General features: G+C 41.3%; 1 protein-coding gene across 2 annotated transcripts in view; it reads right to left on the bottom strand.

Annotated features, from left to right (window-relative positions):
- Positions 1-6,134: 6,134 nt before the first annotated feature.
- The window catches only part of glrbb (glycine receptor, beta b), a 29,107-nt gene continuing 22,169 nt past the window's right edge, over positions 6,135-13,072 (bottom strand). For both annotated transcript variants that reach the window (XM_010775857.1, XM_010775865.1), the window contains exons 10-11: positions 10,116-10,408; positions 6,135-7,597 (exon numbers count right to left, since the gene is read on the bottom strand). In XM_010775857.1, the coding sequence (XP_010774159.1) occupies positions 7,301-7,597; positions 10,116-10,408 (590 nt within the window). In that variant the 3' untranslated portion in view covers positions 6,135-7,300. The remainder of the gene's footprint in view (positions 7,598-10,115; positions 10,409-13,072) is intronic.

Here is a 13,072-nt window from a genome sequence, read left to right as displayed (position 1 = left end):
AAATCTAGCTGCGTCTTCAATTTTCTTTTTTACCCCCTTCATTATTGTCTGGAAGTCTCACAAGGCTGGAGCCTGTCCTGGTCTGACCTGAGTCAAAATAAAAGGGACTGACTGCACTTAAACACTTCTGTGCACACACCGCTACAAGGGCACTCGGGTACATAAATATTAATGTTTCCCATCCTGCTGAACTGCGTACCGTGGAAATGAAATCATGAGGCGACAGTTTAGTTCCAGCAAGACCTGCCCTTTTAGACTCACACAAGTCAAAGGAAACACTATTTTTGATCCGCATCGTTTAATGGTAATAAGTTCCACAATTCAAATCTCCAAGTGAAAGACGCTGCTAACTCAATTGGAAATGAAATGAACGATCTAGCAGGAAATGTTTCATAATGCACATGGCGCTGCAAGAAGCTTGTGTTTTGAGCTTTTTGCAGCGTAAACCCTGAGCAAACCCTGAGCATGTGTTGTCAAGTTGGCGAAGAGGTTTCTTAACTTGCATGTGTATTCGCATATTTGTGTTTTTATATTTGCATTGTTATAAAATGTTACATGTCGGCCACCATACAGGCAAACCACTGATGACATGCATTAAACAGCTTAAACCAAACGTATTGAGGAAAGTTTGCATAGTATAGCATGTTTAAATTAGTATGTTTAACTTATGTATTGTGTCAATCATTATTTTCTGTGTAGACATTTATAGATTGATTATCATTTGTAGATTATCACAGGAACTGCGACTGGATTCCGTTACTGAAATTCCAGAGGAAGAAATGTACACCAAACAGCATTTCATTTGTCTTTAGTTTGACAAGGCNATAAGTGGTACGCAGGTACGCATCGCGGAACAATCTGAAATGCGTACCGTCAACTTGTGTCACAAAGCGCATTTGCGTTACCGATGTATAGACAGGGCTGCTGTTAAACGTCGGGCCTGTTACAGCAGACACTGCTCTAAAAAGCTGATCACAACGTTCACACGCTCTGTCGTCACGAAGCTCATGCACTCTTACTATACCACCCCCCCCCCCCCCCCCCCCGTGACATTCGCGATACAGGGCTTTCATCATACTCCACTAGCACCCCCACCCGGCTGATATTCGCCGACTACAGAGGGCTTCATGGGAACTTTGAGGAGCCGGAAGTGGAGTACCAAACACTGACTCCACGGTACTCATCTGAGTACCTCACTGAGGAAAGTTGTGCTGCACCCTGGTTAATTCATCCATTTTAAACATGATCACGCCTGTCAATTGACTGCGAGTTCCTCCAGGATACAAGGACCGTTTAAGGGCAACTGAATGTATAGTCTTGAGCCGGGAACAATTTAAACGATGAACACATTTATTGTCCGTATATGGACTATCATAACCCAGGTAAAGCACATATGTGACCTCAATCTTAGAGACCAGTGGCGGACTTGGCCATCGGACGTTGCCGGTACCGAAGGGCGGTCAACGATGTGGGCACCCAGTGACAATTTACTAGCGGTACGGAAGTGGGCGTCGAGATGCCCGGGCTGATTTTGATCCCAGTCCGCCCCTGTTGAATATACACATGCATTGAAAAAACTGAAACGTTGAATTTATATTAAATATCAAAGTGGCCTATCATGCTATATTTGAATAACATATATTGTTGTGCATTACTAAATAAAACATGTCTGTGAAGTTTTTTTTCAAATAGCCAAACAGATCATGCATTCTTAGCCACGCATCCATTTAGCTCTATTTGCCTCTATTCCAGGCCATGTGTCAAATTGACCAGGAAACATTGAAAATGGCTTTCTGACTGGCAGTATGAGCTGCAGCTGACGGACGTGCCTCATGCAAAGTCATAGGAGGCGATGTGCACACATCGTCATGTTTACAACGCAGACGTTGCTAGCGCATTTACCATGCCACGCAACCGTTCTGGGGAGTAAGACCCATTGCTCCCAAGGTCGAGAGAGTGTGAGACTGGAGACTGCATACGCAATAATAATAATAATAAGATGCATTTCTATTGTATATTTATATAGCGCTTTTCACGACTCAAAGACGCTTTACAATATGAGGGAGGGTAGACAAACAAGGACAGGCAAACAAGTAAGTATAGTAAAATAAAAAAATAAAAAGGCAGTCAAGAGGAAGTTGATTGAGAGGGGGGGGGCTTATGGGTAGACAGAGTTGAAAAGATGTGTTTTGAGGCGGGACTGAAAGACTGGGAGGGACTCAGAGTCACGGAGATCTTGGGGGAGGGAATTCCAGAGCCTAGGAGCTGCCACTGAGAAGGCTCTGTCCCCAAAGCTGCAGTGTGGATGTGGGAATGGATAGGAGTCCGGCTGCGGTGGATCTGAGGGACCGTGGGGGTTGATAAGGAGTGAGAAGGTTTGTGAGATAAGGGGGGGCCAGATGGTGGAGTGCTTTGTAGGTGAGGACCAGAATTTTGTAGTTGATGCGATGGGAGACAGGAAGCCAGTGGAGGTCTTTGAGGACTGGGCTGATGTGATGCCATGATTTGGTATGCGTGAGGAGACGTGCAGCTGCATTTTGAACCCGTTGGAGTCTGTTGGGGGATGTAGTGCTGATGCCGTAAAGAAGTGAGTTGCAGTAGTCAAGGCGGGAGGAAATGAAGGCATGGATTAGTCGTTCGGCTGCGGGGCGGGTGAGAGAGGGTAGGATTTTTGCAATATTGCGGAGGTGGAAAAATGAGGTTTTGACTGTTTGGCGGATGTGAGGTTCGAGGGAGAGGGTGGGGTCAAAGATTACCCCAAGGTTGCGTGCCTGATTGGAGGGGGAAACAATGGTGCCATCGATGGTGAGTGTTATGTTAGTGACCTTGCTGAGGGTGGATTTGGAGCCAATTAGGAGGAGTTCTGTTTTGTAGCTTAGTCAATAGCATTCAATCTGTACCAATACTGCACCGCCTCCTCTTTTTAATAATCTGACCTCTAAAACACTGATTCCGCCTCGGATCATATGACAGGTTCAAAACTAATTATAGTTCAAAGTCAACTTTATTTTCAATCTTTCAGTTTGTGCGTACAGACAGAGAGATCGAAATACTGTTTCCCACAATCCCGAATACAAAAACAAATATATATAAAAATATGTATGCAAATATGTATATACCTATACTGTATATACACAATCAAAATACTCATTCATACATATGCACACATTAAGACCTAAATCAAAGCACAACAATCAATATATACAAAATAACAGTCACTTCGATATCTATCTTCTAATAACATGCAACACAGTCAATCCTTGCATACATATTATCAAAGTAAAAACTTAAAAGGATGTTATGAAGGGGAAATAATAGAATTTTAGGAACACTTCAGAAGTTTTATTATGGAAATTGAGATGCAATTTTGAAACTCTCTCTCGCAACAGATTGTAAAACTGACTGGACTCCTTGATATGAAAACATGTGATTGTGCAAATGTGTGTGCTGATATTTATCCTTCATGCATTTTGAAAAAAAATTTTTTTCATGTTCCCAGCTCTTATTTTATGTCATTTTTCAAATACATGTCTCAAAACAGTGATATATGCATATATAAAGTATAAATTGTTGAAAGAAGCAAATTGTTTAGCCATCGTATCTCCTCTATTTCCTCTACTATCATTCAGACCTGTGTACTCTTACCTTCATCACCCTGTCTCGCGCAATCTGTCTTCTCTGCAGTTTGGGCAGAACTAACTGTGACATCGGGACCCAGAGTCATGGCTTTCTTACAGATTGGTTAGAAATGAGTTCCTCGCCACTTTGAAATCTAAAGGAAATGGCATCCTCCTCACTGTCTTGACGTCCACATTTCCAGCTCTGACAAAACTCTGCCTGTGAGGGAGAATTGTGGATACAATTAAATTTACCGTGGCATTCGGAAAACAGCCGATTGTGTCTCAGGTTCCAGAGGAAACCATTACAAATCCACTCATGACACTGTAGAAATAAATGTAACTCACTAAATCACCTTTGTTTCATAATATATGATAATATAATGTTTTGTGTTGTTTATAAAAATGCATTCCTTTTGAGAGGAAATTCAAATGCTCCCCTTGTATTTGTGTTGTTAGAATAACGTTGTAAAAGCACCACCATGATGTGTGAAAGCCTTGTTCACAGTAAATGTGCTTCCAATAGGCCCCGTGGCATCTCTCCCCCCCCCCACCCCACCCACCACCACCCCCACCGCTCCTCCTCTAATCATGTGAGGTGGCCCGGGTGGCGTCGTGGTGAGAGGTCATGTTGGATTAGAAAGCACCCTGTGTGATATAGGTTACTGCACTGTGCTGCTAGCAGGGTGCTGGGTGCGGGGGTTGAGCGTTCACACACACTCACACACAAAAGACATGGATGAGTCACACCAGTTGACTCCAGCGAAAGGAGTTGATACATCTACTGGATTTAATCGTTAAACCGTCTAATGTCGTTTTTATTTTTTTTAAGAAGGGGCAGGGAAATAAGATGTTCTTCTCCCTGCTCCTTTCCACCATGCACTATAAAAAAATGAAATAAAATAAAAAACCAGTAGGCCTATAAGTGTACATGTTTTGTTTTAAAATAACTGCCATGTGTGGAATAAATAAATAATATTCACCAATGGAGGTCTATTAGCTGGATCATATTGTGATGCTTGTTGCAGGTAACAGCCTCAGATATTGCTAGTGGAGCCTTGCAGTGGAGCCTTGCAGCCCCCTCATCAGCCCCCCCTTGCCATGTCTCGCTGTCTCGGAGCAACCAGGAAACCACACCAGTAATCAAGCTCACACTGTCCGCTTCTCACATCAGCGAACCGCGCAACGTCCCGCCAACACGGCACCCAGACCCCACGCAGCATTCTTATCTGTTTGTCATGACTGGTGTAATGTTCTGGTTGCTAACGCCATGGTAACACATATATCACTGATGTTCCGCTGTAACGGTGGTGGACTCATCAGAACAGAGTGGGCGAGCTGACCAATCAGAGCACATTGGGCTCACAGGGAAGGGGGGGGCAGGAGCTCCGACAAGCCGTTTAGGACAGAGAGTGAATACGCATACTATACAGAGATGCTGTATGAGAAACCAATGTGAGTTTGGAACATTGAACAATGTAAATCTATTGTAGTAGACCTCAACAATGGAATTATGATCAGTAGAAATGGCCATGACATGGGACCTTTAAATGTAGGCAGTTTAAAGAAAAAGCAACTGCTAACACGCTTTACAACATGTACCTCTTCTAAAGGATTCTGATGTTGATAATTTAAAGCTGTTTCAACTCTGAAAATATTATTTAATTATGGTTTATGAAGCGAACTGAGAGCATTTCAGTGCATATACCTGTATATACACACTGCCTGCATTTCAGCTTGAAATAGAAATCAGCTTCACACACAGCTGTCACTATCTGCTTTTCTACCAGGAGTTATTTCATTGAGGAGATATTGATGTGGCCATCGGAGGGCACTGCAACGCAGAATCTTTCTCATCTGAGATTCAGTTAAATATAAATCAGTCTTCAGACGAGGAGACAATTACACTAATCTGTGAAAGCATGTGTGTCTCTTGATGATTCATGTTGCGTCTGTGATTGTAGATACTTGAGCGGAGTTGCAGTCTGACTCCCTTTCTGTAGCCGGATTTTAGTAATGACGGACAAAAATCCTTTCCTATGTCTGTAACCATGGCAGCCAGAGAGAGAACAAAAAAAAAAAAGTGTGTGCGTTCGGATTCTGTACTCACAAAAAAACAAGAACCCATATGAATTTATCTTTCCTTAACATGAGCAATCCTGGTCCAATTTGTCTCAAACTCGATTAATATGACCCTGTTGTCATGACATGAGGTCACCATCTATCTTGCTTCATTAAGCCGCAGACAGACTTCATATGAGAAGTCTCGCAATGATAGTCAGGGGGGCATTTTCTGAGCAGGTTTGCATGAATAATAGATGTCTGGTGATGGTTAATTAGGAGAGGTCAAGCCTCGGTAGAAGTAACATCTGTGTTGTTGTGCAGGATAGAAGTCTGGAAGACAAAGGAAAGATGCTGGAGATACAGATCCCAGCTATTGTATGCCATTCAGGAGTAGGACCATTTTCTTAATCCCCAGAAAGAAATCACTTTGAGTAATAACAGTCACAACGAGGATTACATTTGTGTTCATTTTTAATGGTGAAAATTCATTTGATAACTTATTATTTCTTTGTAGTAAATTTCACAAAACACATGGTCACAGTTCCCTGGTGACCCATTTACAAACGCTACAGGTGGAGGTGTCAAATATTACATTTGTTGGAAAAGTGGCAGTGTCACATAACCATCTGAACAGGAACGGTGTTTTACATATCCATGTATCTTCTCAAGAGCAAATCATAACAGGAATAATACAATTAAATAAATACTTTATCTATATATATTTAGATTCTCTCTTCATATACATGCATTTCTTTTAAACATGCAATTTAATTACAGAGTAACACTTTGAATTGAAGTTTGAATAAAATCTCGTAACTTAATAAACGTGCGGGGCCGACTCCCGCTTGGCAAAGGTGAAAAAAATCTAAAAGCTATTTACAAATGCTCTTTTATAGATCCGCGCATTTTCTGCCTTGTTGTTAAGCAATCAATCTTTTTGGATTTCACATCAGTTATATCTACAATCCTGTATTAGCCTTCAAGTACCATCATCAATAAATAAAGTTTCCAATACAATATGCTACATAATCATTGTAGGTAGAGAAAGATTCATTAATAAGATTTCTTTTTATACACAAACAATTATAGTCATCTATTTTTATGTAAATATAAATGTACTAATAATCCAGAAAACTTTCTTTTTTTGTCGATAGATATTTTGTATGGTTAAGATTCACATTTTGTCTATGAGTGCGTTTACACCATGCGCATCCTGGCTGTGATGCGGAGTTTCCCTGTTATCTGTTGAGCATGTAAACGTCATATCCCGGTTTCAGAAACCTGGATATGCTAGCTGGATTACTCAAATAGAAACCGAATATACCTAAGCTTTTTAACACTGTACCCACGTTGTAAAAGATTGTTTGATAACAGACCATAGTGGGTAAGGTGAGAACACCTGCTGGCAGAGGATCAAAACCTGGATACTGTAACGATAGATACGAATAGGCAGGTTGTTCATGGTCCTTGTAAATGGCATATCCTCAATACAATAGAAAAAAACTAAAAACTTGGGTAATGTACGCATGTAAACGCACTCAATGTTCACTTTGGAATAAAACACTTTGAATGTGTTCGAGTGAAGTGGTGGTGGATAATACAAGATAGATTTAAAATATTCACAAGTATACGGACCAGTAGACCACGTTAAAGAAGAGGAAGGAGAAAGGGAAGAGGGCTCGGGCGTACAGGTCCACCCTCTTGGCAGCAGAGGGGATGACTGGTTTCGGGGGAGGAGGTCTTTTCTTTGATTTAGCCTGGCTTTTGTTGAGAGCAGCGGCGATATCGATGGACTTCCCGTAGCAGTCGAAGTTTGACAGCTCAAAGTCCCGCGGGAGCGAGCCCACGATGCTGAAGTCGTTGGTCCGCAGGTCTGATTTGGACGTGCACACCTTCTTACAGCGAGTCTCTGCCACCTGGGTGCAGGAGAACAACACAAGGAAAAACCGAAATGATTATTACATTCTGCAGCATTTCATCTAAAATATATAAACCAAGATAAGATTAAAGTAATAATCTCAGGGCACTGCTGGCGGCCCCTGAGGCAGTGGAACCAGACCAAAGTGGTTCACTACTGACCGAGGGAGCAGTAGACTGAGATTACTGCACATGGAGCCGTGCACTCTGACTTGTGTTTCCTACAATTCTGTTTATTCTTATACATAGTCTTTTATTTGTATTGTATTGCAACTGTCACTCCAATGTTACTTATTTACCCACTTGCCTCTCATTCCATCATCTTCCTCCTTGCCTTATGTTTGACGCAAAACCTGGCGCCTAAATGTCTTTTTGAATTCACCTCATCCGTCTGACTTTGAGTCTAACACCGTCAACATTTAATCAAACGTATTAACCAGGTGGCTTGATTATGATTTGCAAATGTGTTTCAATCCATGCATCCTAAATTCTTCTTTTAGTATACAAATATTTAATGAGAAAAATAATCTTTAAATCTGAAGTTCTTTTCACTAGTAAAACAACACCACCCTGCATCTAAGAATGGAATAGCAATGTTGGCAGGGTTTTTCTGAAATGTCCTCCTCATCAAATTAATTGTTTCCACTCTTTTTTCCTGTCTCTCCCCACCAGAGATATTTGTATCCTTATAATGTGCACTGGATGGAGAGATATGTAGATATATGTATAAATATGTATACATACCACCCCAGCAGATGGCATGGACAGTTACTGCTGACTGAGATCTTTTTGAGCCAGAGCCAAATGTCTATCTGCTTATTTTCTAGTCAATCTTCAATCTTTCTGTGTGAAGAAAAAAGGTGTTTGAGGGTTGGCAACATTCTTACTTAAAATGTACTGTGAAACCACCCACAAACGACCTTATGAACAACACTATTAATTAGTTTATTTGAAAAGATAGACATGACTATATCAGTGTGAGGGAGAGAAACTCCCTCTGGAGGAAACTTTGGGATTCTAGCCTTTGCAGACCATTTACATCAGGGGTGGGGAACCTCCGGCCTCCGGGACGTATACGGACCGTGAGACCATTTGGTACGGCCCTCGAGGTAATTTATAAACACACGCAAAAAAGAAACAATTAAAGAAATCTAGAATAATTAGATTAACTGAATAATTAAACAAGCGAGTTGACTGTTTTTGCTGGCCAAGGTCAGGGTCCTTGAACACAACAGGAGCCGTGTCATCACGTGGTATATGTCTCGTCTGAAAGGGGTGCAGTGCTGATGGAGAGCACCAGAACACGGCTCCGGCACTTCAGATAAGGAGTCGTACACATGCCTCAGTTTTTGCATGGCTGTGTCTTTAGTTGAAAGCCCAGTGGCGATCTGTTCATCTGTCATACTGATCATACAGTCAATAACTTTGTTGTTATTAGCATCTGGTTAGCTAGCTATGCTAACGAATATAAGAAGCTTTTTCTACAACAAGTGAGGTAAAGGCACATCTCTACAGTATATGATCATTATCGTCATAGAAAAATAAGAGAATAAAGTAAACNTCGTGTTGACCTTGGTCTAGTCTTCAGTTATTGGATTTGTAACGTTATACTATAAAGTGAAAGTACTAGAATTGTCAGTACCGGTAGTGTAGGAAACCTATAGGCATAATTTGACATTTCCTTTGGCTTCAGTCATACATCGTTTTGAATAGTTTGTTTTGTTGTTTTCTTGGTGTGAAGATTCAACATAAAGTAAAGAACTGTATATACATGCATATAAGATAATGTCAATATTACAATTACCATATGGGTAGAATGTTTGTCTTAATGGTGTCAACAAATATCGATAATGAGCAGTAAAACTATTGTATTAGGGATATTTAGTATATCGTTTGGAAGACACAGCATCATCGTACTATGAATGCTGTTCACAGATGTGATGGAGTCAGCTGTGGACAACAACTGAGAAAGATAACTTTCGATAAAGAGGTAAAATACTTACTTGCTATCTTTTTCTAAGATGATTTCTGTGTCCTTTTCCCCTCATTTTAAGTGAGTGACAGTGTACTGAAGATATCATCAGGAAACAAGGGGAAGTGAGAAAGGGGCAAGACAACTACAAAGGTTGCCACCCAAAATATAACTAGGGATTGTTGCAATAATAAAGTAAGCCTGCCCATCAATAGACAAACATAAAACCATTGAACAATTCCAACTTGTGGATCATAAGGTCAAATATATCAACTGGCCTTTTACTCTTAATGAATATTAGGAAATAGTGTTTTGAATGGAGAAAGCTGATTCTGCTGACTTCACGTGCACAGTATTTTGTAAGAGTGAAACATACACACGAACACACACACACACACACACACACACACACACACACACACACACACACACACACACACACACACACACACACACACACACACACACACACACACACACACACACACACACACGTACAAACATCCACACACACACACTCAAGTGATCAAACCAGTTGTACTGACGTGCAAGGTGCTGACATGCAGCGGCGTCCCTCCGGTCCCGTTGACCGTGTTGTTCTTGGCATCGGGGATGTTTCCCAGTGCCTTCTCCTTCACCGCCATCTTGGCCTTCTCCTCTTCGATGCGCTTCGGGCTGTTAAGCATCACTTGAACCACGGCGTACTCCACCAGCGAGGCAAAACCAAACAGCAGGCAAGCGATGAGCCAGATGTCGATGGCCTTGACGTAGGACACTTTGGGCAGCTCCTGAGCCAGGGAGGTGCACTCGGAGGACAGAGAGAGCACCGAGAGGATGCCTTAATGAAGAAGAAGGCAATTAACCTTGTCAGTCAGCAAAGTCAAAGGAAGTTTGATGTGAAGTGGAAATCTAACTTTTATATTAGTAATACATCTCGTCTCTACACTTTACATATCTACTGATCAGATAATGGTAAGTAATTAAGACAATAATCGAACTAGGTAGTCGATGTCAAATTCTGGTTTAGGTTCTGATATATTATGTGGATCAATTCCTGGCTCTTGTTAATCATGACAGGGTGTAACCATGATTGTCAACAAACAACAGCGACATAGGACAGTCCTGAATGTGTCCTCTAGCTGTTTTTATTATTGTGTATCATTGAGCAAAAGCATTAAATCTACTTACTACTGGGAGAAAGAAACAGATTCATTTCCTTATCAAAGCACTAAGTACTGAACAATTTAATCTCCCAATATGCAAACAAGTTGTCATCAAATGTTCTTCACACCCACCCAGGGTTTCTGTGAACATAAGTGCAATTAGAAATCCATGACCGTTCTTTTACCTCCTTTATTAGGACATCTGCAGGAGCTCAGACAGCCCCTAATAGCAGTAATTCGAAATTGTTTTTATCTCTGATAGCTAACAGGATTACAGGTTAGACATCCCCGCTGCACAGCAGCAACATCAGAAATAATTACAACCACTCTCCTCGGATGGTATTATAACCACCAACGACTGCAATCACTGTTCCTGTAGTGAAGCTATAGAGAAATGATAAATACAATAGAAGGGCCGATTGGTTTTGCCTGCAGGCTTCATTATGGTCACTCATCAAGAGCGGGTTCATACAGGGTTCAAGATGTCTAATAAAACTGCTTTAACCTCACTGGAACTGTTAGAGAGTGTTGTCATCCCGGTAGCCCACCTATTATATATGAAGAGGGAACATGAAAGGTGGCAATACTAAAATAGCTTTGTATGTCTTTTTCTCCCATGATACACAGCCTGTACAAAATTAACCTGCACTTTGTATCGGACAGAAAAACATATGTTTGATGCAATGGAAAGACAACCTTTGTCGAAAGAAAACACGCTCTAAACATGAAAATGTAAAAAACACACACTCTCAGTTAAATGAACACATATAGTAGACATCCAAGAGGGAACACAAAAAAGGCTAACACACACAGAAAAGAGCAAGGCATGAGTGCAGTCCCACACCTTAATGTTGACTGACCTGGTCTGATCCCATTTAGAGAGAAGTCAGAGGAGGCTTCCAGGAGGAGGTGGGGTGATGATGGGATGAGAGTGGTGATATAAAACTGGAGGGAGGGTGGAGAAATGGAGGAGTGGAGTGGGATAACAATGATTATCTTTTCCTTGCAGCGCTGCGCACACAGAGGTGCCCGTGTGATGCGGTTTGTTGGTGACACTGACATATTAGGCACATGTAGCATTAAGTGGAGTGGACATTTTTCAACAAACTGAAGCTTTCTCTGTATGATGATATTATTTTAAATTCTACCATTTTACCCTTCACCCAGTATGCTAACTTTCAGGTTCATATTTGTATTGTGTGCCTCTACTGTGACATGTCTCCATGCTTTAATGTTCAAAAAGCTCTTTATTTTAGCTGGCTGTCTCTGTTGTGATTGGTCAACCGCTGAGAGATGTCTCGCCCCTTAGCCTATCACGTACAATGTGTTGAAGCGCTAGCCAATGGAAGTGTGAGTCTTACTTTATGATGTCATTATATTACAGAAGTAAACAAAGGAGTCTGATTAAGGCGTTTCAGGCTCTGTGGTGAACTTTAAGATGTCAGCCTTTGTATTTACATGAACAAAAACCTATGTAACACAATATAGGGAATGCCCTAACAATCGTAATAGGGTTTCTTTAATATCCGTCAATCCTTTCTGACCAAACATAGTGTTTAAACTTAGTTTGAGAGTTTCCCATCATGCAGGTGGCAGCTAAGACTTGCCCCATGGCTGTGCCAACAACACATTAAGCAAGAGGGACACCAGAGACAGCTGATTTGTTTCTAGCTCTTGATTTATTCTGTGCATAAACAAGCACTAGCGGTGCCAAAACATTCCCGTATCCTCTCGGGTCTCAGGCTGACGGTCTAGCTGCACCTTCTTCAGGCTGGGCAGATTTGGCGCTTGTCCTCCTGAGCTTCAACACACCCTTCATTAATTGTGGGTTAATAGGGATCAGGTGTGGCTCATCGGCCATCTGAGCGGTTCCTGGTTCTCTCTCTCATGAAGAACTCTTGTTACTGATTAATATAATGCTTTATCAGGAACACACATGTCCTTGTACTTGTTCTCTTCTCAAAGTCATGTGCCTGCATATTTTAAGCTTGAGTTAAATAGAGTGGCCACAATTTACTAAATGCTATTTCATGTTGGCAGTGTAGGTCTGTGTTTGAATTTAACTGGTAAAGTGGCTGGATAGAAAATGTAATCCAGTCTGTTGATATTTCAGATTGAATGCATTTAGGGAATCTGATGTGACCACTTAGATCTGGGAATCAAACCGATCAGCCTTGGGTTCTTTTCCATGACTAAAAACTAAGATCTTTTTCACCTCGACAAACCAGTAAAAATGTGCAGTTATTGCATCAAAGAGGGCTCGAATTCCCATGTATTTAGACTTCCACTGCCAATAACAACTAAGCTTGCGGTGGGTCCTATCTGTCAATTCAACTTAC

Source organism: Notothenia coriiceps, unplaced genomic scaffold, assembly GCF_000735185.1.
Source record: "Notothenia coriiceps isolate Sejong01 unplaced genomic scaffold, NC01 NC01_scaffold00000339, whole genome shotgun sequence".
In the NCBI taxonomy this organism is placed as follows: domain Eukaryota; kingdom Metazoa; phylum Chordata; class Actinopteri; order Perciformes; family Nototheniidae; genus Notothenia; species Notothenia coriiceps.
Note: the sequence above shows the minus strand (reverse complement) of the source record. Positions and strands in the feature narration are given on the sequence as shown.